The sequence below is a fragment of the Peromyscus eremicus genome, chromosome 15, assembly GCF_949786415.1.
Source record: "Peromyscus eremicus chromosome 15, PerEre_H2_v1, whole genome shotgun sequence".
Taxonomy (NCBI): domain Eukaryota; kingdom Metazoa; phylum Chordata; class Mammalia; order Rodentia; family Cricetidae; genus Peromyscus; species Peromyscus eremicus.
Window position 1 is genome coordinate 13,010,807 of NC_081431.1, and position 22,601 is coordinate 13,033,407.

Consider the following 22,601-nt stretch of genomic DNA (forward strand, 5'->3'; position numbering starts at 1 on the left):
TTTGAAATTGGACGGAATATTGAGACCACAGTCACAGCGTCTCAGCGTGTAGACAGGTGTATTAGTTACTTCGCTGCTGTTGTGACAAATTGCCATGACCAGGGCACCTTAGAGAAGAAAGGGCTTATTTAGGTTTATGGTTCCAGAGGGTGAGTGTCTCCGATGATGGAGCAAAGTTACAGTGGCAGGAGCAGGAAGCCGAGGGCCCGAATCCTGAACTACAAGCACAGTTGAAGCTCTTACAGCCCACCCCCAGTGACATACTTTCTCTAGAGAGGCCTGTGCCCTTTCTTGGCAGAGCTAAAACCCTGCCTTTTCCCCCCAAGGACCCGCAGAAGCAGGCCTGCTCCCAGAAGGTCTCCCCTCCAAGGAAACGTCCATCCTTTCAGCCTTCTGGTAGCTTAGACTCCTATCTTCCCCCATCTCATGAAAAGCCCAGGCTGCCCTCAGCATTGCACGTCTCCAGAGGAAGGCAGAAACCATTCTGGCCCACAACTTTAATTGATTGATTTCCTTCCACCGGGCCCTGAGATCAGCTCAAATAGCTCATAGCTCTGTGCTGCTGAGAGATCTGGGGCTCCCCAGCCCGCTCTGTCGGGACAGACCAGTGTCTCAGGAACAGTGATTAGCTGGAACAATACAACAATCAGAAAATGTCACTTGAGTATACGTGTTCTTAAGATTGCAAAGAGACGAGCGGAATGCAGGGAAGTTGTTGACGTCTGAAACAGCAGGTCAGACCAGCACACAGCACAGCCACTGCAGAAGAAGAGACAGAGTCAGTGTGCGGCCTCTAGGGAGCGTGTGGGCTGTGGCCACAGATGTCCTCCTGCCCTGTGAGCCACCACTTGTCACAGCTCCACCCTCCAGCCAGTGCCATGCTCACTTACAGGAAGCTAGTGACTTAACAACTCAGAGCACTACAGGAAACATGACTTAGGAAAAAAACTCTATACCCAAAAGGGGCTTCCAAAAGGAGGTATGTCAATGAGTACAATACAATGGGTCTTGTCGATCTGCAAGTTCCGCATTCATAATTCAACCAAGGGCAAATTAAAACTCTACAAAGAAAGAATTTCATCTGTGTTGAATAGGAGCACATTTCTTTCCTTGTCGTTGACTCCCTGACCATTGTGGGGAAAACCGCTCTGTAACCAGCATCAGCATTCTATTAGGCATCAACTATAGTCTAGAGGGGATGCAGAGTGTGCAAGAGGATGGATGGATATAGGTCCTGTACAAACACTGCCATTTTATGCAAAGGTCTGATGCATCCAGGTGTCTTAGGAGGGTTCTGGAAACAAAAGCTCATAAAGGAGAATTATATTCATATAATTATATATATATATTTTTTTACAGACATACATTCATCCTTATATATGTATTCTTATATTCTTATGTCTCTATGTTTTACATATATGTATATATTCCTACATTTATGTCTATTTCAAATATATTTATATGCATCCCTATATATGTATATTCCTGCATTATATCTGTATTTCATATATATGTGTGTGTATATGTTCTTATATGTATCTGTATACTTCTACATGAACACTTCATTCTACACACACTAGTCTCCAAGTGTCTACAGGAACCCACAGGTATGTTACAAAGAAAGCTTTTCCTTGATCTTAGGAAGTACTCAATGCCATTTTCATTCACAAGAACAATGAAAGCATGTTGGACTCAGACAACATGGCAGGGATAGTAATAACCCAGTCCTCTACCATGGCAGGAGGGTGATAACCCTGTCCTCCACCATGGCAGGAGAGTAATAACCCTGTTCTCTACCATGGCAGGAGGGTGATAACCCAGTCCTCTACCATGGTAGGAGGGTGATAACCCAGTCCTCTACCATGGCATGGATGGTAATAATCCAGTTCTCTAGCTCCACCGCCCCAGAAGCAGATCAGAGGCCAATGCTGCCTCATAAGTTGGACCGTTGGGGTATGTCCACACTTCCTGTTCCCCACCGGCCCTCCCTAGCAGGAAGTGACAGCCTCCATTATCCCAAGCAGGCCCCTTACAGGCAGGGACCGGTGCTTCCTGCATGAAGCATGGTGTGACTTGTGCACAGCGGGAACATTCGCTTATTCTGCACCTTCATTCTGCCTTGTTGGAGATTCAGTTTTGGCTTCCAGTGCCATCCTATATGTCAACTCAGAAGTCGCAGAATTCAGGCATCTTAAATTATGTCTACTCCCCACAACCAGACACATATGCACGTACAAGTGTGTCCACATTAACAAGAGTTTGCCTCTTTGAAATGATTTTAGATACAGCTAGCTATTACTTTTATCCTTGAGATAAAGAAAGGGATGAAAGAGTCAAGAGGGAGGCACTTGATTAAATTATATTAATTAATTAGAATGCTTAACACACTCCTTAAGAGACTGTCCCATTCCTTTTCCTCACGCCCACCACAGAACATGCGGGGGTTTCCATGGCAATAAGCTGGTTCGTAGGAATAAACACAGCTTAGCCCCTATGCTGTCCAGGGATTTCAGAGTTCTGTCTACCAGGACTTCCTTAAATCTCAGCTCATTTACCTCAGCCAGGGAGAGCTGGACAATGCCATCCTGGTCCTTGTCCAAAAGCCTGAACAGTTCTGAAACACCAGAGAAGGAAGAAAGTCAGGTCTGTTTCTGGGTTTTGGGACCTCAGAGAGCCATCTCTGGCCAGCCCACGCCCTCCACCCATGCCCCCCCAGATCTCATCTAACCCCAGGGAACAGCAGTCAGGCCGAGCTCTAGTGTCAGCAGGTGTCTCCCAGACTGAATGGATGGACCAAGGTGTCAGCAGAGATGGTTCCTCTGGGTCTTCACCTTCAGAAGCTCAGCCGGGAAACTGGCAGTTCTTTGGTGAGTGGGTTGCAGATTGTCCAGTCCCTTGGCTTTATCTCTGGCCAACTGATTTTGCCCCTAAGGCTTCCCACCTTGCACTCTCCCAGTGAAAGGAAGGTCCCCTCCCTTTAAAAGATATCATACTGATTATAAGACAACAGCACCCCAATGTCCAAGGAAGAAATCCAGCTACTGCCTTCTTGAGGGAGCCCACCCTCTTCCTGGAAGGTGGCACAGTCTCTCAAATGACCCTCATGGTGCCATACAGATGAATAAACACCATAAGCTCCTAACACAGGACCCTTAAGAGACTCAGTGCCTTGACCTAGTGACTTCATATAGCTCAATAATCAGGATAGCGGTCTCCAGGTCTCCAAGGAAAAGCAACCTTGGCCCTTAGATGTGACCAGCCCAGACATCTGTAGCCCCTAAAGTATCTACCTCCCTTTCCTCCTGAGTATCACAGTTATAAAAATCTCGTCTCTACTTCCTTAGTCCCCTGGCTCCAAAGGCACTGTCAGGCCTCACCTCCTGGCCTGGCCCCTCCAATGCTCTGTGTCTCTGAGGAAAAGAATCGAGGCTAAAGAAAACCGAGGCTTACTGAACAGAGTCTCCAGGCGGATCATACAAGCCACAAAGCCGTCAAAGTCAATGTCAAGCTTGTTGCTTGCATACCTCATGGCAACAGTCTGCTGCACCTGGTTGTTGAGAGTGAAACCTGATGGCAGAGAGAGACTGTGTCACGGGTGGTACAAAGGTCTTAGCATCTTCCGGATAAACTACAAGGTGCTGGCGTCACAGGGCCCCCCCAGGAGTCTGTGTAAATCCATAAATCAGGACTACTCAGCCTATTCCAGGGAGGCCCAGGAGATTCTCTGCCAACAAGTCTCTCCACTCTTGGGGATGTCTCACCAGCTCCTTCTCTGGCCCAGCACCAGCTCAGCCCTAGGACAGTCATAACTACACAACCACAGGAAGTACAAGTAAGAAAGTGTCCTGAGCCCCTGCAGAGCTCTACACCTTGTAACCTCTGTCACTGCCTCAGTGACAGGCAGAGTGCAGAACACTGCCATATCCTCCCCTTCCGGGAGAGACGGATCCTCAGCAAGGCTTTGCTGACACGCTGGTATCCAACGTAAGAACGCTCTCAGGGATGACCCTGAACCACTATCATCATGGGAAGAAAACATCTACAGTGGGTCCATCTTGGGCCTAAGACCTCTCCTACAGGACAGGTCCTCACCTGCTTTCTTGAGGGCTGTCCTCATTTCATGGGCCTCAATGGTCCCTACATGGCTGTGGTCCATTTCCTTGTAGATCTCCTGAAGCCAAAGAGAAATTGCACATTGAGAATAGCATAGCCCTGGACAACAATTTCCTCCACTCTACACTTCTCTCGGGGGGCCAAGGATGCACTCTAAGACTGTATTGACATCTTCAAAAAAGTCCAGAACAAATAGAAACAGGGCTAGAGGTCATTATAGTGTGTTGTCCTCTGAACGGGACTTTCATTAGAAGGGCTGACATCTGCGTCTCTCACTGCCACTGCCTTCAGGCTCCCTTCTGAACAGTGTGTCCAGGTTTGGATGGTTTTGACCAGAGTCTGGATAGACCATGGTCTAGAACAGTCCAGGGATGAGTATTATAGAGGGTCAGAAGGGAGGAAAGGGGATGGGGCCCAGGGAGATGCCCTTCTCTCCCGAGAGAGAGAAAAGAATTAATTACCAGATACTTGCGAATCTTCAGCCAGAGTGTCTTGAACTCTTCAGGTCCCAGGCTTCCGGTACCATTCGTCTAAGCTTGTTAAAGGCCAACACAAACAAACCCTGAATCATCAGAGAGTTTCTTTCTCTTAGGAGCTCACTAGAGTGCCTTGAAACCTTAGCGGATCTTCATGTCTGAAGCAAGCCACACAATGGGGTGATGGTGGGAAGCAAACTCAAATTAAGATTAGAAAGTTAAACACTCACTCCAGAGGCCAGGCACAGAGGTGGGAAGGAAGAGCAAACCAGCAGCCTGAAACTCCTAACATCAACACTACCTGCCACCATCCCCTCATTATCCCAGATGACAGCAGGTGGAGCTCCGTGACTTACACACTCACTTCCAGACTAAAACTTCTGTGATGGTGCAACTTCTCATTCAAATCACGTTAGTATTGTCAGAATGTCAAAAAAGAAAAATTACCAGGTGTTGCAACCACAGGGTCTTCTCAAAGGCCATAACAAAACCAAAAGAGGTATGTATGTGGGGGGAGGTTATGTGGAATTTTCCATACCCGACTTATCTTCCTTCCAAGAGTACTTACTGAGTGCTGAACTAGACATGGGAGTTTGGTTTTAAATTGTCTTTACACTCATAAATTTTAGTCTCTTTTCTCACAATCACAATAAATCAATAAACACCACTGTGTTACAGAACAGACCATCAATCCTCCCCATGTATGTTAGACAGCCAAATAGAAGTCCAGTCTGCACCCAAGAGTGTAAAGTTCTCTCTCTGCTTCAGTCTGGATCTAGAGTAACCACCAAAGGTCTACTTGATAAAGGCTCAGTGCCCAGTGTGGCACTCTTGGGAGGTGGTGGAACTTTGAAGAGATAGGTCTAGTGGAACACCACAGGTCATCAGAGGCATGCCCCTGCAGGAGATGTTGGACCCTGCCTCTTCCTCTTCTTCTCTCTCTTTTACTTCCTGGATGCCATGAGATAAATGGTCCATTTCATTTTCACCATTGAGTGCTGCCTCATCATAGGCCAAAACAGTCAAAATTGTGAACTCAAATAAACCTTTCCCATGACAAGTTCATTGTCTAAGATATTCTGTTAAAATCATGGAAGGCTGACTAACATTCTCATGCTTTCAGAGCACCCAGTCTCAGGCTCTATCTCTGATTAGTGTTGAATGTTGGCTGGACCACAGCTCACACCCTCACTGTAACACAGACAACCAGCCTACACAGAGAACTGAATGTTGGCTGGACCACATCCTTCACAACCTCACTGTAACACAGACAACCAGTCTACACATAGAACTGAATGTTGGCTGGACCACAGCTCACACCCTCACTGTAACACAGACAACCAGTCTACACAGAGAACTGAACGTTGGCTGGACCACAGCTCACACCCTCACTGTAACACAGACAACCAGTCTACACAGAGAACTGAACGTTGGCTGGACCACAGCTCACACCCTCACTGTAACACAGACAACCAGTCTACACAGAGAACTGAACGTTGGCTGGACCACAGCTCACACCCTCACTGTAACACAGACAACCAGTCTACACAGAGAACTGAATGTTGGCTGGACCACAGCTCACACCCTCACTGTAACACAGACAGCCGTTCTTGGCAGGGTACTGAGCTCAGGGAAATAGCACCCTGAGTTGTGGCACTTCCCGTGCTTGCATCTCACATCACCTCCACAACGGCTGTACAAACTAGACATTCTTATTCCATTCTTCTCTAGGGAAAGACCCTGACAGTGCAAGCATTTAGTAACTTCTCCAAATTCATATACCTGATAAGTAAGGAAGACAGAATTTGAACCTTTGCTTGTCCCAAAGTCCAGATGACTGACCTATTGAGTCAGTGTCTCCAGGACTGAAATCTAAGTGCTGGCATTTTCAAGTTTCCATGGGTGAGAGGATACTGATGTGTGTTCTAGTACTTGAAACATCATGCTAATGGAAGCACCATATAGTAGTAGCTGCCATGGAGGATAGGGAATAAAGAGTGACTGTTAATATGAGTACAGGATTTGGGGGGTGGGCAAAAGTGTTCTAAACCAGGTGATGGCTACACAACTCCAAATCTAATAAAAGCCACAGAAGGAAGTGCCCATTCCAACTAAGCATATTCTTACATATGAACCACATCTTAACAAACTTGTCATCTTTCTAAATCTGCACGGGCATTTTCACTGTGCATGGAGATTCAAGTGCTATACCATACTGGAGCAAAGACTTCAGAAGAAGACAGAGTCACTAAGTCAGCATCCTCTGCAGCCATAAGAGATATGGTGCCATTGGGAACATGGGCAGGTAACTACAACAAAATCCGAATCTGAATTGGAATCAACAGAAAATTTTGATAAGAATAATTCTGAAACCAAGGAAGGACCTCATCACAGCAAAATGAACCAAACAGTTTTCTGTGACCACAGGTTGAACTATTAACCACACTCCCCAATGGAAGGACACAAGGACAGAAGGGCTTCAGCACTATTCAGCTATTGGCCACTTGGGACTCCAGACAGGGCCACCTATCCATCAGTGATGACTTGGGCAGAGATTGGCACACACTCCACTACTATGACTCTGCACAAACTCTGCCCTGTGCAAAGGAAAGTCACTCTTCCTGTCCTCTCTGGGGCTGGTAAAGGGATCCTGTAGTAAGTTGTCAGATCTCATCATGAATGAGGCCCTAAGAACTGAAGAGAGCCTCCTTAGGCTAAAGGATTCACCTTCACCACCAGTAAGTGGCAAATTCACCTGGACGTGTTCCAGGCAAAGCTTAAGGAAATGCTGTTGAGCCATCAGTGCCCTGCACCTTCCTATAGAACTTCCCTGACGTGTAGAATGCCTTTTCTCTATTCATCATGAAAACTCCTACCTATTATAATAGATTAGTCATGTCCCCCAAATTCATGTGTTGACATTTAAGCCCAGCATGAGGGTATCAGGAAACGGGACCTCTGGGAAGTAATTGGGTCCCAGAGGGGAACCCTTCATGAATGCAGTTGTGCTTCTATAAAAGGTAATTCCAGAGAAATCCCCTTCCACCTTGTGAAGCTACAGCCAGGAACCAGGAGACAAGCCCTCCGCTGCCACATCTTGATCCTAGATTTCCCGACACCTCAAACTGTAAGACATGTCTATTATTTATAAGCCACAGTTTAAGGTCTTGTGAAATAGCGTTCTGGCAAACACTGCAAAGACTGTGCTTCAATAGGAGATTAGATCAGAGAGAGCAAATAGGTTTTATCTGGTACCGTAATCCTAAACTATTGGTAGTGGATATCCAAAGGCCATATTGAGAGTCTGAAACAAAGATTATACAGTGATGGGGAGAGCCGAGGAGGGGTTTGGGTGAGGATGGAGAGTTGGATGAATTTCAGCAGGTGGGGGCACTGATATCAGCACAGTGTGGAGGAAGAAGGAGGCACATACCTCCATTTGCTGTCTCTAAGTTCCATAATTTTAGGCTTGGTACTCAACTATGGAATATCTTGGTTTTTTACTAATAACTGGGAGATAGCCTCGAGTGTGGTAAAGACAATCTACAAAACGATGCATTTTTTTTAAAGCTCAAACACAATTCCTGACATGATCAGTAAATGTGTTTCCTTTCTCAGTTTCTCTCCTCTCCCTCCTTACTCAGAGAAGGTAGAGCAGTCTTTAAAACAGAAAAAAAAAATGTGACATTTAAAGGATACATCCAGCAGGCTGATCATTTCTCTGCAAGTGTTGATGTTGAATCCATCAAATTTCATGTCTGTTCCTAAATATTTAAAAAGAAAAGAAGGTGGGAGTCAGGGTTGTTTGAAGACAGGGAAAATAAATGATCTAGACAGTAGGAGACCATCAGAGAGTACAGTTTCAATGGAAAAGGTGAGAGCATCATGGGAGACTGAGGACAGATACCACCAGCCTCCTGGTACCCTAGGAATCAGTGCTGGCCAGCACTGGCACTGTGCTCCATCCTCTGAGCCTCAGCCTTGCTAGCCACAGAGTTATGTTTGTAAGCTTTAGTTTCACTTCCTATTTCATCAAATGGAAATACAATGGTGATAATGATGCTATTTGCCACCAAGAACTGGTTGAGCATTGTGGTACAAAAAGTGAAGCGTGTTAAGTTCTTACTAGAACAGCTCTGCTTTGTTACCAGGATATTGGTGTGAGCCCACCTACTCTCCATCCCCACATCAGCCCCTCCTTGGCTCTCCCTGTCACTATATGATCTACTCTTGAGAATAATCCTGCTTGGCAGATGTTATCATCATCTTCATTTTATAAACAGGGACCCTGAAGCCCAGGGAGCTTCTACAGTTTGCTCAAAGTCATTGACCTGTAGGGAACAGAGCTGGGTTTTAAACATCGGCCACCTGGCTCCACAGTCACAACACACAGTGGCTCAGTGAAGCTATCACTGTTAAGTCACAGGCATCTCTCTGGAGCTCCAGACATCCCTGCCCTCCACCTTCACCTGGGTGCTAAAGACCTTGCAGTCCCCTCTTCCTCTCTGCTCTGAGACATAGAGCGTGCATCCTTTAAATGTCACAAGAGCAGAGCAGAGAGCAGAAGGGCTATGCTAAGCTAGCTGAGCCCCAGGACACTGCTCAGGCCCCTGTCTGTCACTAGGCTAGCATGAGAGCCCATCACCCAAGCAGTTGAACAACTTAATCCTGGCCATGCCTGGACCAGAACAGAAAGTGGCTGGTTCCATGCTGGCCCCAACGGCACTGAGGCTTGAAATAGGGTGCCGTACCCTCCGTAGGGAACAGTTGGACACTTGGGCGGTCCCCAAGGCTAGCAAAATCTGAAACTTTGAGCAACTGAATATAGGCAAGAACAGTCAGAATCACCCCTCCCACCTACTTCCCCAAAGAAGCTCGGTAAAGGATCTTCAGGCAACATTAATTTTGTAGGAAAGTGTCACATAAATCAAACACAGCCCAGCTTCCTTGCTCTCAGGACTTAACAGATAATTGCATTTGATGTCAAGATTCTTGGTCCTGCAGAGTCTGGGTACTTACCAGTGAGTCTCACCTCTCCCAATGCCACCTCCTGCCCAGCCTCTCCTACAGGCCAGATACTGCCTCACCAGACAGAATCAGGATCTCTAAGGTCGGAGGCAGCCTGAACTCCCTCCCCTCTGCCTGGGGTACTTCTGGCCAATCTCTGTCTACCCCCTCTCTCAGCCCCACCTGGCACCTCTCTTGGATGCCCATGGACTTTTTGATAGGACCCAGGGGAGAACTCACGTGTAGAAAACATTCCATTCAGGGCCCTCTTGAGTTGATTAGCACTGATCTCAGAATCCTACAAAGAGCCCAAATATGAATTGTGTCAGACCCAACCAGTTATTTCATGGCATCCAATTAATGTAGCGCTCCCTCCCCGATCAGACTCCAGGTCTACCAGCCCTTTGGTTTTTCAAAGCATGTGATATTTTTAGAAATTCAGCCTTCCCATTTCCTCTGGGGTCCAACAGCCTGGAAGAGCACAGAAGAGTTAATAGGGAAGAGGGAGAGATGTCAATGGCACACACTTGGTGCCTAGCTCCACAGAGGCTGCCAGCCCAGCCTCTCGCTGTGCTTCATGGGACTTGCTTAGTCAGAGAACAGAGCGTGACAAGTAGTGACAGTGGGAACTAGCACTGATGTACCACATGCCCTATCTGCGGCATCATTAAATCTTTAAAAAGCTGCATCCATGCTACAGTTAAAGAGCCATGACTGTAGAAACTGCTAATCACTGCACACACATGCAGCAGCATGTATCATTGTACTGTAATGGCTTGGGGCTCACAAGCACCAAGTCTTGGCCAGATTTCCCACCTGTGGGGGCTGCTATTCCATGCAGGAACACATTTCAGGCTGGAATTTGGATTCAGGGAATGAAGCAGCCCATGTATATTTGGTGTGAACATTGAGCCAGAGAGATGCATGTCTTAACATCCAATAGAAGATAAGCCTCACACAGGGTGAGGGTCAGGGGGCACAGTAGAAGGAGTGGGCTGTAAGCTGGGTTCCAATCTAGACTCTGCCCATTTTTCACACTGTGACCTTAGCCCAGTCACTCTGGTCCTCCTGCAGTGCCCCAGCCAGGTCTTAGCATTGGAAAGGTGAGACCAAAACTGCCCAGAGCAATGTCTCTGGATGGTCTCCCCGGGGCATAGGGTGGTTAGTTCTATCATAACACCAGAGACCCCTCTGGAAAACCTCTGAAGAGAAAATCTCATTCACCTACCATGAAAGAAATGGGATGCTCAGAGTCCATACTGGACCTTGGATGTGACCTTCATGAGTTCTTGTGACCCTGGACCACCTTAACCTTCTGTCACTTTACCAGCAGTGGAGGGGACAGTGCCCCGTGTCCCCTCTCCATCACCCCTCAACCAGAGAGAAACTAAGACAAACTAAGGAAGAGATCTACAAACAATGGAGGTTTTTTTTCCCTCTGGTGTTTTGGATGTGCTAAATAAAACATGGCCCCTTGGCAGCTGAGGAAACAAGCCTCTGCTGGGAAAAAATACTGGCCTGAGCATCAGCATAAAGCAAAGTGATGTGTTCTGTGGGAGTGCTTGTCAATGGCTACACAGAGGGGTTGCTTGCAGGGTTGCTTCCCTTTGTCGCAAAGGTTTCTGGTATATCTTGTGTTTTTCCATTCCTCCCTTGTCCCCCACACACACACCCCAACAGAAGATTCACCACATATTCCAAGCTGTCCTCAAACTCCCAGCTCATGCAAGCTTCCAGCCTCGGACTCCCAAATACCTAGGATGACAGACCACTGCACCATTTTTAAGTCCAGAAAGTCTCTTGGAGCTTCACTGGGGTTGGAGGTGAGGGTGAAGTAGGAAGTAGGACTCTTCCCTTCTCAGGGTCTTCTTAGCACTTCATGACCCATTAAGGATCCTCAATTTCTATGAGGCCAGTGAGGCCACACTGGGTCTCAGGTAAGCTCAAACTTATGACTGCTGAATGACTGGGATCAAAATGAACCCTGGACTGCAGAGCAGGGGGAGAAGAAATGGAGGGGGGGGTGCGTGCACAGCCGTGCATACCCTGATCATGATCACATTCGTACACACACCAGAGACAGACTTATATTCCACAGCACCGCTGGTCTCCAGTGGGCCGGGCTGAGTCTCTATTCCCAGGGCAGGTTAACTGAGTGGCCTGCTGCTGAGGCTGGGCAATTCCACCTCTGAAGGCTATTGATTTAAAGAGGTCACACTGCCCCGGCTTTCTAGTCAGAGGCCCCATCTGACAGGACCAATTTACAAACTGAAAGGCTTTTGGCGAGACCCGGATATTAGGCTTTTCTATTTTCTCAAGTCAGTCAACGCAGGAAGAAAAGTGGCCTCTGGACAATAGTTTCTCTCTCTCTCTCTCTCTCTCTCTCTCTCTCTCTCTCTCTCTCTCTCTCCCCAAAACACAGGAAAAGCCTGCTGGCTTCAGACAGGATGAAGTGGCAAATGAAAGGCACAGGCTGGAGACCCAGAGTTTGCGCCTTCGCCCTCTGCACTCCTACAGACCCGAGGGAGTGCAGACGAGCGTGACCTGAGCCTGCTGCTGCCCAGCACGCCAGGCACCTGCCCTCCGCTCACCTGGCCTGCAAACTCCTCAAACAGGCTCCGGAAAGGCTCATCTTCTCCATCCGTGTCACGTGGAAGTGGCTGGAAAGGAGGACAGTCAAAGTTAAAACAGGAACTGTGGAGTGAAACATGCAGACTCCCAAGCAACCCGTTAGCATCTATGTGAGAGTGTACTGGGCCAGATTTCGGGCTGAGTAGGGACCTACGGTGGTATGAAGAATGTCCCTCACAGTCTCAGGCATTTGAACTCTGTTTCCTAGTTGGCCGCAGGGGAGGCTTAGGAGGTGTGGCCTTGCTGGAGGGAGTTTGTCTCTGGAGGTAGGCTTTGGGACTAAAAGCCTCATTCTGCTTGCGGGTTGCCCTCTCTGCTTTGGCTTGCATTTGGAGACGTGAGCTCTCAGCTTCCTACTCCTGGCTGCTGTTCACTGCTGTGCCTCCCTGCCGTGACGGACTCCCATCCCTCTGGAACCATAAGCCCAGATAAATTCTTACATAAGTTGCCTTGGGCACAGTGTCGTATTAAAGCTACAGATAAGTAATGAATACGGGTGGTAAGGAAGGGAATCATCCAGAGGACTAGCAGTCCAGCAGGCTGCCATGCATGATCCATAGATCGTCCCAGAGTCTACAAGCCCTGAATTTCTTCCTTTAAGACTTATTTTAATGTTAACTATCTATATGTGTGGGGAGAGGGTATGTGCATTTGAGCACAGGTGCCCAGAGAGGCCAGAGGCATGAGATCCCCAGGAGCTGGAGTTATAGCAGTTGTAAGTTACCCTACATGGGTCCCCGGAACCACACTTGGGTCCTCTGCAAGAGGAGTATACACTCTTAACTGATGAACCATCTCTCCAGACTCCTAGACCTTGAATTTTGGGTTTCAACCCTGAATCACAACAAAAAAAAAGACACATCGACATCTCAGGCTGGGTCTGGAAAATGTCTAAGGATTTTGCCAACAACCTCATAGGAATCTGAGCTCCAGAAATCCTATGAAAACTATGAGACTGTGTATATGTGTTTTCCTAGCTTTTGCAGAATCAAAGAAAAAAGAAAAGGCTAAAATGTAGTTAAGACCACAACCTAGTAGAGACAACGGAACCGGAAGCCAGAAGACCAAGAGCTGAAGTACAGACAGGCCGCTTCTGGGAGCATCCTCTTCCTAATGCAAATATTAAATTACCTGGGACTGTTTCATAGTGTCATTCTGAAAATCAAATGAGAGCTAGTGTGTCAGTCTTTTAAAAATTACAAACCATTCTATGAATGCCGTTTACCAAATGCTTTCAAAATCATCCCTGACTGTCATCACCAGACAGAATGGAAAGGACAAAGCTTCCCAGAGAGCCTGAAGAGCTTCCAGAAACCAGGTTGATTTTCCAAAGCCATCCCTAGGGCAAGTACACAAAGCCCAGGATAGCTTAACAATGCTGTAATCGTTAATTACAGTGGTGGGAATGGTGTTGTCCCTGCTTACTGCCTGTGGCTTAGTGTGACCACACTGTAAGGTTGTCTCATTACTATACACTTTTCACATACGGGGAAAACGGGGTGTAGAGAGCTAAGTAACATCACAGAAAGATAACAAGAGCCAGAGGTTGGGGAGGACTGCCCCAAAGTGATGTCTTCTAGACATGAGAAGGCTGATACATTCATGAACTCACAGTAGTTGTGTCTTACCTATACACACCTACACAAGATGGAACCAGTCAGCATGCCAATGGGTAGGTGAGAGGTACATGAGACCCTAGTGGGTCTCACGCTAATGATGGATGCTGATGAAGGGAAGGTCAGTCAGTTTTCTTCAGCCAATGGGCCCTGGTAGACTGTCCATGCCCCAATGAATGCCTCTGCTCCCACTTCCGGGCAGCACTAATTGTACTCAGCGGGTTGTGAAGGAGGAGAATGGGGATAAAGAAATAAAGATGAAGTTGGGGGACTGGAGAGGAGAATTGGGGTGGGTATAATCTAAATACATTGCTAAAGAATATAGAATTAAAACAGAAAAACTAACAGTTAAGTCGCAGGGGCCAAGATCACCCAGCTAATGCATGATGGAGCCAAGATTCAAATGTCCTTCTCTACCATCCTCTAGTGTGACAACCAGAGACTGCTGAATGAGTTACCAAACCATGACTTGGAGATTTGTACAGGAAGAAAATGCCCATTCTGATAGGCCATGAGACTTCCTGTCTCCTCCATCCTACTCTCAGCCCCCAGGGCTCTACCACAAGGCTACTGATGCTACCATCACACACAAGATGCACAAACCCAAAGCCATTCATGGGCTCTTTAAAAGGAAAAAAAAAAGATAGTTTCACACATACAATTTCAAGTGGTTTTTCAGGAGAGAAAGTCGTTACATTGTTCATGTCATGCACTTTAAAGTCTAGTGACAAGCCCATAAATTCTAGATGGAGCATAATATTCTACAATTCTGGGGAGAAAAGATATGAAATTGCATTTTAAAGGGCAGATCCAAGTGAGGTAGTACACCCTTGAATCCCAGCCCATGTGAGACAAAGTCAAGAGGAAGGGAGCTCAGGGCCAGCCTGTGCTACATAGCAAGACCATGTCTCAGGCACATACATAACAATCCAGTGTGCGCATACGAACAGACGCTGTCTGTATCAGACAGTCCGCCAACAAAGAGAACCATCCACAGGATGTGGGAATGCTGGGACCCAAGGAATGGGAGGCTGTGTTTACATAATGGCAAAGGACCCCAAAAGTGTTCATCCATTTACCTCGAGCATCTTGGAGACTGCCCCGGGTCTGTGAGTGAACACAGTGAGTGGCGAACACGTTGTGCTCTTATCTCTGTGTGTCTACTCCCCGGGGAGAATGTGTGTAGAATGGCAATGATGTGGTAGCCTAACAAAGGCAAGGAAGGAGTCTTGTGACTACACTGGGCTGATGTCATCTTAGCAGCTCTGCTCTAAGGCACACAGCTGAACCCCGAGAGTGGCTGGTTCACCTCGAGAATCTCCCTCACTCCAGGCAAGGCAGCCAGGCCCTTTGAATTTCTAACTGTCCGTGAGTTGGAGGTGAGGACACAGGAGTTCCAGAAGGCCAAGGCCTTCCTAACTCCTGTGTAGTCCTGAGTTCAACAAAGACGTTACTACTGAAGTGTGTGTGCTGTGCACACATGAGGTTATGGTGTGCTGTGTGTGGGTGTGGCATGTACAAATACATGTGAGTAGTGTGTATGTGGCATAAGTCTGGCTATGTGTGCATTAGACATGCACATATGTATAGTGTTATGATGGAGTGTATATATACATATATGGTGTGTGTATGTGAAAACATGCAGTCTGTGTGGTAGGTGTGAGTATACATGTGTGATATTTTTTGATAGGTATATGTGGTATCTAGTATGTATGTGTGATGTGTGTGTAGTGTGGATATAGTATGCATGTGTGGTACATGTATGTGGTGTATGTGATGTATAGTATGAATGTGTGGTATGTGTATGTAGTGATTTTGTGGTATATAGTGTGCATCTGTGATGTATGTGGTGTGTGTATAGTAGCATGTGTGGTACGTTTTATGGGGGGGATGTGGTGGAGTATGGTGAGTTTGTGTGTATGGTATGTGTATAAAGTTTGGTGTGTGTGGTGTGGTTTGTATATGCTGGGACAGAGGTGGACTCAGAGAGAAAGAGAATGAAAGTTTCTGTGGAGCAGAATATGCTGGAAGTCCCAGGCCTTGGAATCCCAGAATCCCTCATATGGTTCCATCATCATGCTCTGGAGACCACAGAAGGCTCTCTGCCTGAAGGCTTGCGCTTTACCAAGCTGCAGCAAATGCAGCAGCCTGTGAACTGTAACCTGTGAAGGAACATATGATCAGATCACAGGACGGCCAGGGCAGACCAATGGCCAGAAGAGACTTCTGAGACCACGGGAGATGGAGACAGGGAGCCGCAGTGATGACCAGGACTGAGCTGCTGCCAGCCTGGCTCAGTTAACAGAAACCGAAACAGACTTGTAGATTCTGTGGTGTCTGCCCTGACACACGGTGGCTCCTCTAACGTTCCTTGTCCCACAGTGAGAATGAGAAGAGCCTGGGAGTGCAGACCCCGAGCTACCGCCTGCAGCTAGTGCTCAAGAGTGGAGCCCAAGATGGAACTAGTGCTGCCGGAAGTTAACAAGCGGACTGCAGACCCAGGGAGCAGCCACACCGGATGGAGACTAACTGCAGGAAGATGGAGCAGATGACAGGGCATTTCCTGCCAGATAAACTCAAACCCAAGCCCCAGGCAGATGGATCCTCAGGTGGGACGTCCCCACTCATCTGTAGAAACACGAGCTTCCACGGTTGGTTATTTCCAATAATAGAACGCGTCCATCCCCTGCCATTTGTTCAGAAAGGCAGGCTCAGCCACTAGAGAGCACTTTTAGTAGCAGCTGTATACAGATACTCAGTCCATTTGGGGGAACAGCAGAGGGGCACAGCTGGACCTGTGTCATGTGAAGACATTCCCTCACCCCTGGGTCCTGTGCCGTAGAGCAGAAAGATATTACACACACACACACACACACACACACACACACACACACACACACACACACATTCATGTATGTGATTGCATGTAGAGGGTACATGTGCACATGTGTGACTATGTGTATGTGTGTAGACTAGTGAACAGCCTCTGGCATCATTCCTTAGACACTATAGTACTAGGTCTCAGAGAAATAAAATGTTACCATTCTTAATATATAAAGAACTCTATTAAATGAATAAGAAACTTGAATGTCTGCTGTGCAGTAGTGTGAGAGCTTAGCATAACAGGATTGCACACAGTTGTGGGGTAATCTTTTTGTACACTGTGAAGATGTGTCTTTGCCAAGGAGCCTTCTGATTGGTTCAATAAAGAGCTGAGTGGCCAATAGCTAGGCAGGAAGAGGTTAGGCAGAACTAACCGGGAGAGAAAGGAACTTGGGGGATTAAATCTGGGCGTGGGCAAGACGCCAGCGAGACGCATAGAGTCGGACGTACAGAGTAGAGGAGAGGTAAAGAGCCACGTGGCAGAACGTGGATTAGTAGAAACAGGTTGATTTAAGTTGTAAGGGCTAGTGGGGCAAGGGTAAGCTAAGGCCGAACTTTCACAATTAACAATAAGTCTCCGTGTCACTATTTGGGGGCTGGCGGTCCCGGCGAGAAAGTACTACTACTACAGCATACCTCGTGTGGGTTTCCAGCTACAGCGTCCCCCATTTCCCTGAAATTCAGACAGAAGTGAATTAAACGTGAGAAAGGAAGTTTAGGCAATGGCTGGGTTCTTTCAGAGGCAACTTCCTCTACTGGGAAATTGATTTCACACCCAGGATTTTTCAGTTTTTGCTAAAAAAAAAAAAAAATCTATAGAGCTGACCCCCTGAAAGGAATCCTTCCCCTTTACTGCCCCAGCCCACAACCCACCCTGAAGTTTTCATCGGCGATAAGGATTTCTGCTCTCCCGTGGATTCTAGAGTGCTGAGCATGGAGAATTCTGAAAGACTGCCCATCTACCCCAGCTGCTACCCTTCTTTCTTCTGAAAACCTCACTGCCAGATCCTCTGCCAGCCTTTCGGAGAATGTGAAGTTTGAGGGTGGGTACAGAGCAGGGGGATGTGCAGTATGTATGTGATGTGCGTGAGGATTTGTGGTATGGTATGTGTGCATGGTGCATGTGGATCATGGGATATGTATATAATTTCTGGATGTCTCTGTAAATATTCTATGGGTGATGTATGCGTGGTGTGTGTATGTGATTTATGTATTAGTGGTACATGTGCATACTGAGTGGTATGTGGTATTGAAGTAAATGGTGTGTGTTATGCATGTATGTGGTGTGTGGCGTGGGATCATCAACATCTCTCCAGGAAACTCTTCAGTTTTCTCTGTCTTCTAAAGGTTCAGTGGGACCTACTCAATCTGTACCAGGGACCTTGGGATCTTTATTATCAGTCCAATTGTGTCCAGAATTGTCTAGATCTGCCCAAGGGTCTCTAGGACCTTCATCACCACAGCAAGATTGTTTAGGAGATTCACTATCTGCCCAAGGGGCTCTGGGAACATATAACGTGGCATGTTTATATGATATGGTATGTATAATATATGTGTGTTTTGTGTGTTACATGTTTGTGTCATGTAGTTGATGCATGTGTTGTGTGTATACATGATATACATGGTGTGCATGCTGTACATGTGTATATGTTTGTCTATAGTGTGTATGTGGTATTATACTGTGTACATAAAGATGGGGGATGCACAAATGGTACATATTTGGTACATATGTTGTATATATGTCTAATGTACATACAGTATGTAGGTTGTGTGCAATGTGTATAGTATGTATACTGAGGATGTGTATACTGTGTACACATCCCTGCCCCAGATCTCAAAAGCCTCTGCCAGGCAGTAGGCAGCTAGTCAATAGGCTGCTGATGGTGCCTTCTCCTCAGCCTTGACCTTTCTGGATGAGGAAATTCCCAGTACTACAGAGGAAAGTGGAGGCAGCAGGAGGCACACCCAGGGAAGGCCCCTGGGAGGTGTCATGCTGTCAAACTTCCTCTGGAACCATCAACCAAGATCCAGGGGCAGGTTCCTCAGCAGTGGGTGCCTCCCGATGCTGCATTCCACCTGTGGCCTAATTCAGAAGACATCCCCCCACAAAGTAGACGCACAGAGCCTTGGCCTTCTTCTCTGAGAACACCCTCAAGAAGAAGTCGCCATCCTTGAAGGGCTCAAAGGTAGATGGTACCACCAGGTACTGTCCTGGGGGCAGTCGGAGCCGGCCAGATACTTCCCGCAGGTTCATGTAGGTGCTGGAGTGAGCAGAGGGCTGGCGGCCCAGGAAGAAGTCCCGGCCGAAGTGTGCATCCATGTGACTCTCCCGCTGTGCAAAGCAATGGGCAGAGTCAGTTTCTCCTTGGAGTTCAGCCCAACCCTGTCAAACTAGGGACTGTTCCCTGCCCCTAATGTGTAAGAATCAGGAGGCTTTCAGTCCAGTCACAAGCTAGCTTACTATGTCTCAAGCATTAAGCGGATTGGAGTGCCTCCTGAGTGTCAAGCCCCGTGAGGCTGTGGCCTTAACTGTGACCTTGGCCAGTCCCTCTGCCTTCTAGGTCTCCCCAGTTAAATGAAGAGTGGAGCTTGGGGTGTCTGGTGTAGGCTTTGCAATTCTTTCCTCGCGATGGCAGCAGCCAATACTCCGCAGCTGTCTGTGAGAACAGCATTGACTCTCACAGTCCAGATCAGGGGCTGAAGAAGGAAACTTTAACCCTGGTCCTCAAGTGATGTGCTCTGTGAGGCGACTAGCGTGACCAGGCTCTGAAGGAGACAGAGAAGGCAGATATCCAGGCCTTGTGCTGGGTCCCTCCTGGCCTCCTGGGGATCAGGGCTCTTCCTCGGAAAGGGTAAGATACTCCCATGCGTCTGCCGTGAGGAAGGGTGGGAGGAGGCAGCTGGTGTGTGACACAGGCTAATTACTAACCTCGAGTGCTCTGAACCCACAGGTGCCAACACGGTTAGTGCTGTAATTAAGCCTCCCCAGAGCCCTGCGTCTTTGCAATCAATCTTTACATGATGCCCACGACAGAGGCAGGTGCAGGCAAGCTGCAAGAGCTGAAATACCCACCCTGGAGTGGTCAGTGTCCATGCACGGTCACCAGACCTCCTCTGAATCTCAGTGCTGCTGATAAGGGGACAAAAGTAGTACCCCCTTGTCCCCTGTCATTTCCCTGGAACTCCTCAGGGATCCTTCCAGGTGACAATTAGGACATCCACAATGCTTGGGATTCTCTCTGAAAATGTTTCCACCCTGGACGTAAGCGTGCCAGGGCACCCACAGGGCCACAGCCAACATCTAAGTGTAACAAGCTGAATGTCATTCTTGGCCTCCCTGATGGAAATGAGGGAGGAAAGATTCCAGCAGGAGAAGGAGCTGTCAGTACAGGTGGGCGGCTAACTGATACCTGGGCTTGTCTAGGTTTCTTGTCAGAGTTTCTAGAAGAATCCAAGGATGGAACCAACCACATAATCCCTGTTTAGGAGGCCAGAGTGGAGTGGGACCCGGAGCCACTGAGGCAAGAACTGGATTTCTTCTGTGCTATCAGAGACCCCATCCAGTTAGGTGTCAAGGATCTCTGGCCTTCATGTCTTCCCTTGACATAACTCAGCTAGCAGTGATGGTATGGGAATCAAGGGGACTCAACTGACGGCGATTCTCAAAGTGTGAGGCTGAGGTCAATAGGTGAATCCTGCAGGGTAGGGCACGTGCAAATTGTTATATCTACTCCAGACCCATAGAGCCAGATGCTATAGATGTGAGGCCCAATGGTGTGTGATTTAACAATCCCTCTAGAGATTGAGGCAAATTCAAGTTTGACCAGAAGTCTCTGTGACACTTGCAGATCACCGGATCTATGCCAAGGTTGTAGTGAGCGCCCTTGGGGAAAGTTCTACCACTCATACATAGGACCCCACACTCACATCAGTGGAGCATCTCTGATGGGAGCCACCATTAACCACATTTAACTCGGGTATGGTTTCCAGTATTTCCTAGTAGTGAAAATAATGCACTAAACCACCACCCTGTCTGTTCCCTCCATGACAAATAGCATGCATTTGTGTCCCAATCTGGGAACACTGTCTGGGCCCAAGCCTATAAATCTTCGCCCTGTGGGTCTACCCACATCCCTGGTCAGAGAACCTGGCAGAGGAAAGAAGGCAGCAGCCCATCACACACCACTGCATAATTAGTGCAATTGACTCCAGGTCAAAACCCAGCTATGGCTACACATTGGAGTCAAGGCTGTTTATAAACTTACAATGCCTGTGTTCTCCTGACCCTAAGATGCTGCTATATAACTGGCTGGGGTGTAGCCTGTACACTGAGATTTTTAAGACTTCCTAGGCTGCAGCTGAGACCGCCCTGGGCAAGCACACTCTGGGTCCTTGCTTTGTGCTGACTGCGCTCTCCTCTGGGGCCATGCAGGTCCTCTCTCAGGAGTGCTTCCACGAGCTGAGGTGGGTGGTACCAGTGACCAAGGCTCAGGAGGTCAGAGGGAACCTCGGACCATAAGGACACTACTGATGGGATTCCCTAAACCAGTTGTGACTTACTGAGAAGCATGGGACAAGCCAGAGCAGAGGGTGAAGTTGGCACTTCCCTCTCTAACCAGCCACCAGGGCACCTGTTTCTGTCAGCCAGACAAAAGGGGACCTATAGCACGCTGCAATCACCTTAGTCAGACCAAGCCGCCATTCATATAGGGGGAAGGATCACCCCTGTCCCCTTCCCAAAGGGTGGGACTTGGCCTTGTTCTCACTGGCTCTCAGGGCTACCAGCTCACCAGATCAAAAGGGTATCCACAGGAGAGCCTGACTCCATTGCAGGAAGGAGCCAAAGGCAGTCTCTGGGCAGGCGATACTCACGTACCTCCTTGGGAATCTGCAGGACAAAAGACAAGAGCAGGTCACCTGAGCGCTCAAGTCCCTCCCTTTGGGCATCTCTCCCTACACCTTACAGACAGACAGACAGCAACACACAGGGAGGAAGTTCTAGCTGAAATGAAAGGGGGTGAGCATTTCTGAACTTGGAAGTGCCCGGTGGATTCAAGGCCATATGCAGACTGCTGAGTCTTAGAAATCTGAGGCTGGGGACGCCCCTATTTTTACTTTGTGTAATCTATCAGGATCTCCCAAATACTTCAAAAGTAATAATGTTTGAGCTTAAATTGGATCCAAGTTCTTCCCAGAGACTTCCTACCCTGGCCTGCCAGAACAAGGATTTGGCTGGAAAGAAAATTCCACTCAACTTAAGTCACAACTGATCCTGTCTTCAGCCATGGTGACCCAAACTAGGCCTATAGGAGATTCCTCCCAGATTTTTAAATTGGAAGGAAAGGGGCTCCTTCCTTTATGCTGGTGACGTTGGGCAGTGAAGAAAGCTAGATTAGGAGAATGTCACTGACACTAGAGAAGGGTGTGGAGAGAAAGTGTCCCGGGGGCCTGACTCCCTCACCCCAAGCATCCTTCCTCTCTGTCCTTTGCTTTGGTTACACGAGGTAGTGAATTCTTTCTCACCAGCTCAGCTGCAGCTCTCGGGGACACAATTGAAGACTATGGAGAAGAGCTCTCAGACCCGAGGGGGAGCCCTGCTATGCTCAGTGCTCCCGTGTCAGGCTGGAAAAGAGAACCTAGTCCTGCTGGGTCCTTCCTCCTCTGCCCCACCACACAGGCTGTTGGATCCAGAAGAGCATGCTGACAGCCTAGGCCCATTGTGCAACTGCCTTCTACTCTGAGGGGAAGTAGGGTCTGCCTGGCATCCCCTCAGCAGGGCTAGAGTGGTCAAGGGACATGGCACTCCTCTAATCTGGAGTTTAAAACAGTCAGCCACACAGAGGCCTCTGCGCCCATCAGGAGCTTCTGTAATTCC

The 22,601-nt window shown here is 47.9% G+C and overlaps 1 protein-coding gene across 1 annotated transcript in view; it reads right to left on the reverse strand.

Annotated features, from left to right (window-relative positions):
• Window positions 1-482: 482 nt before the first annotated feature.
• The window catches only part of Capn8 (calpain 8), a 73,023-nt gene continuing 50,904 nt past the window's right edge, over window positions 483-22,601 (reverse strand). The window contains exons 11-21 of the mRNA XM_059280317.1: window positions 21,603-21,614; window positions 18,847-19,058; window positions 17,363-17,399; window positions 12,188-12,256; window positions 9,837-9,894; window positions 8,289-8,353; window positions 4,575-4,643; window positions 4,093-4,171; window positions 3,451-3,567; window positions 2,556-2,614; window positions 483-759 (exon numbers count right to left, since the gene is read on the reverse strand). Coding sequence (XP_059136300.1) covers window positions 736-759; window positions 2,556-2,614; window positions 3,451-3,567; window positions 4,093-4,171; window positions 4,575-4,643; window positions 8,289-8,353; window positions 9,837-9,894; window positions 12,188-12,256; window positions 17,363-17,399; window positions 18,847-19,058; window positions 21,603-21,614 — 801 coding nt within the window. The 3' untranslated portion in view covers window positions 483-735. The remainder of the gene's footprint in view (window positions 760-2,555; window positions 2,615-3,450; window positions 3,568-4,092; window positions 4,172-4,574; window positions 4,644-8,288; window positions 8,354-9,836; window positions 9,895-12,187; window positions 12,257-17,362; window positions 17,400-18,846; window positions 19,059-21,602; window positions 21,615-22,601) is intronic.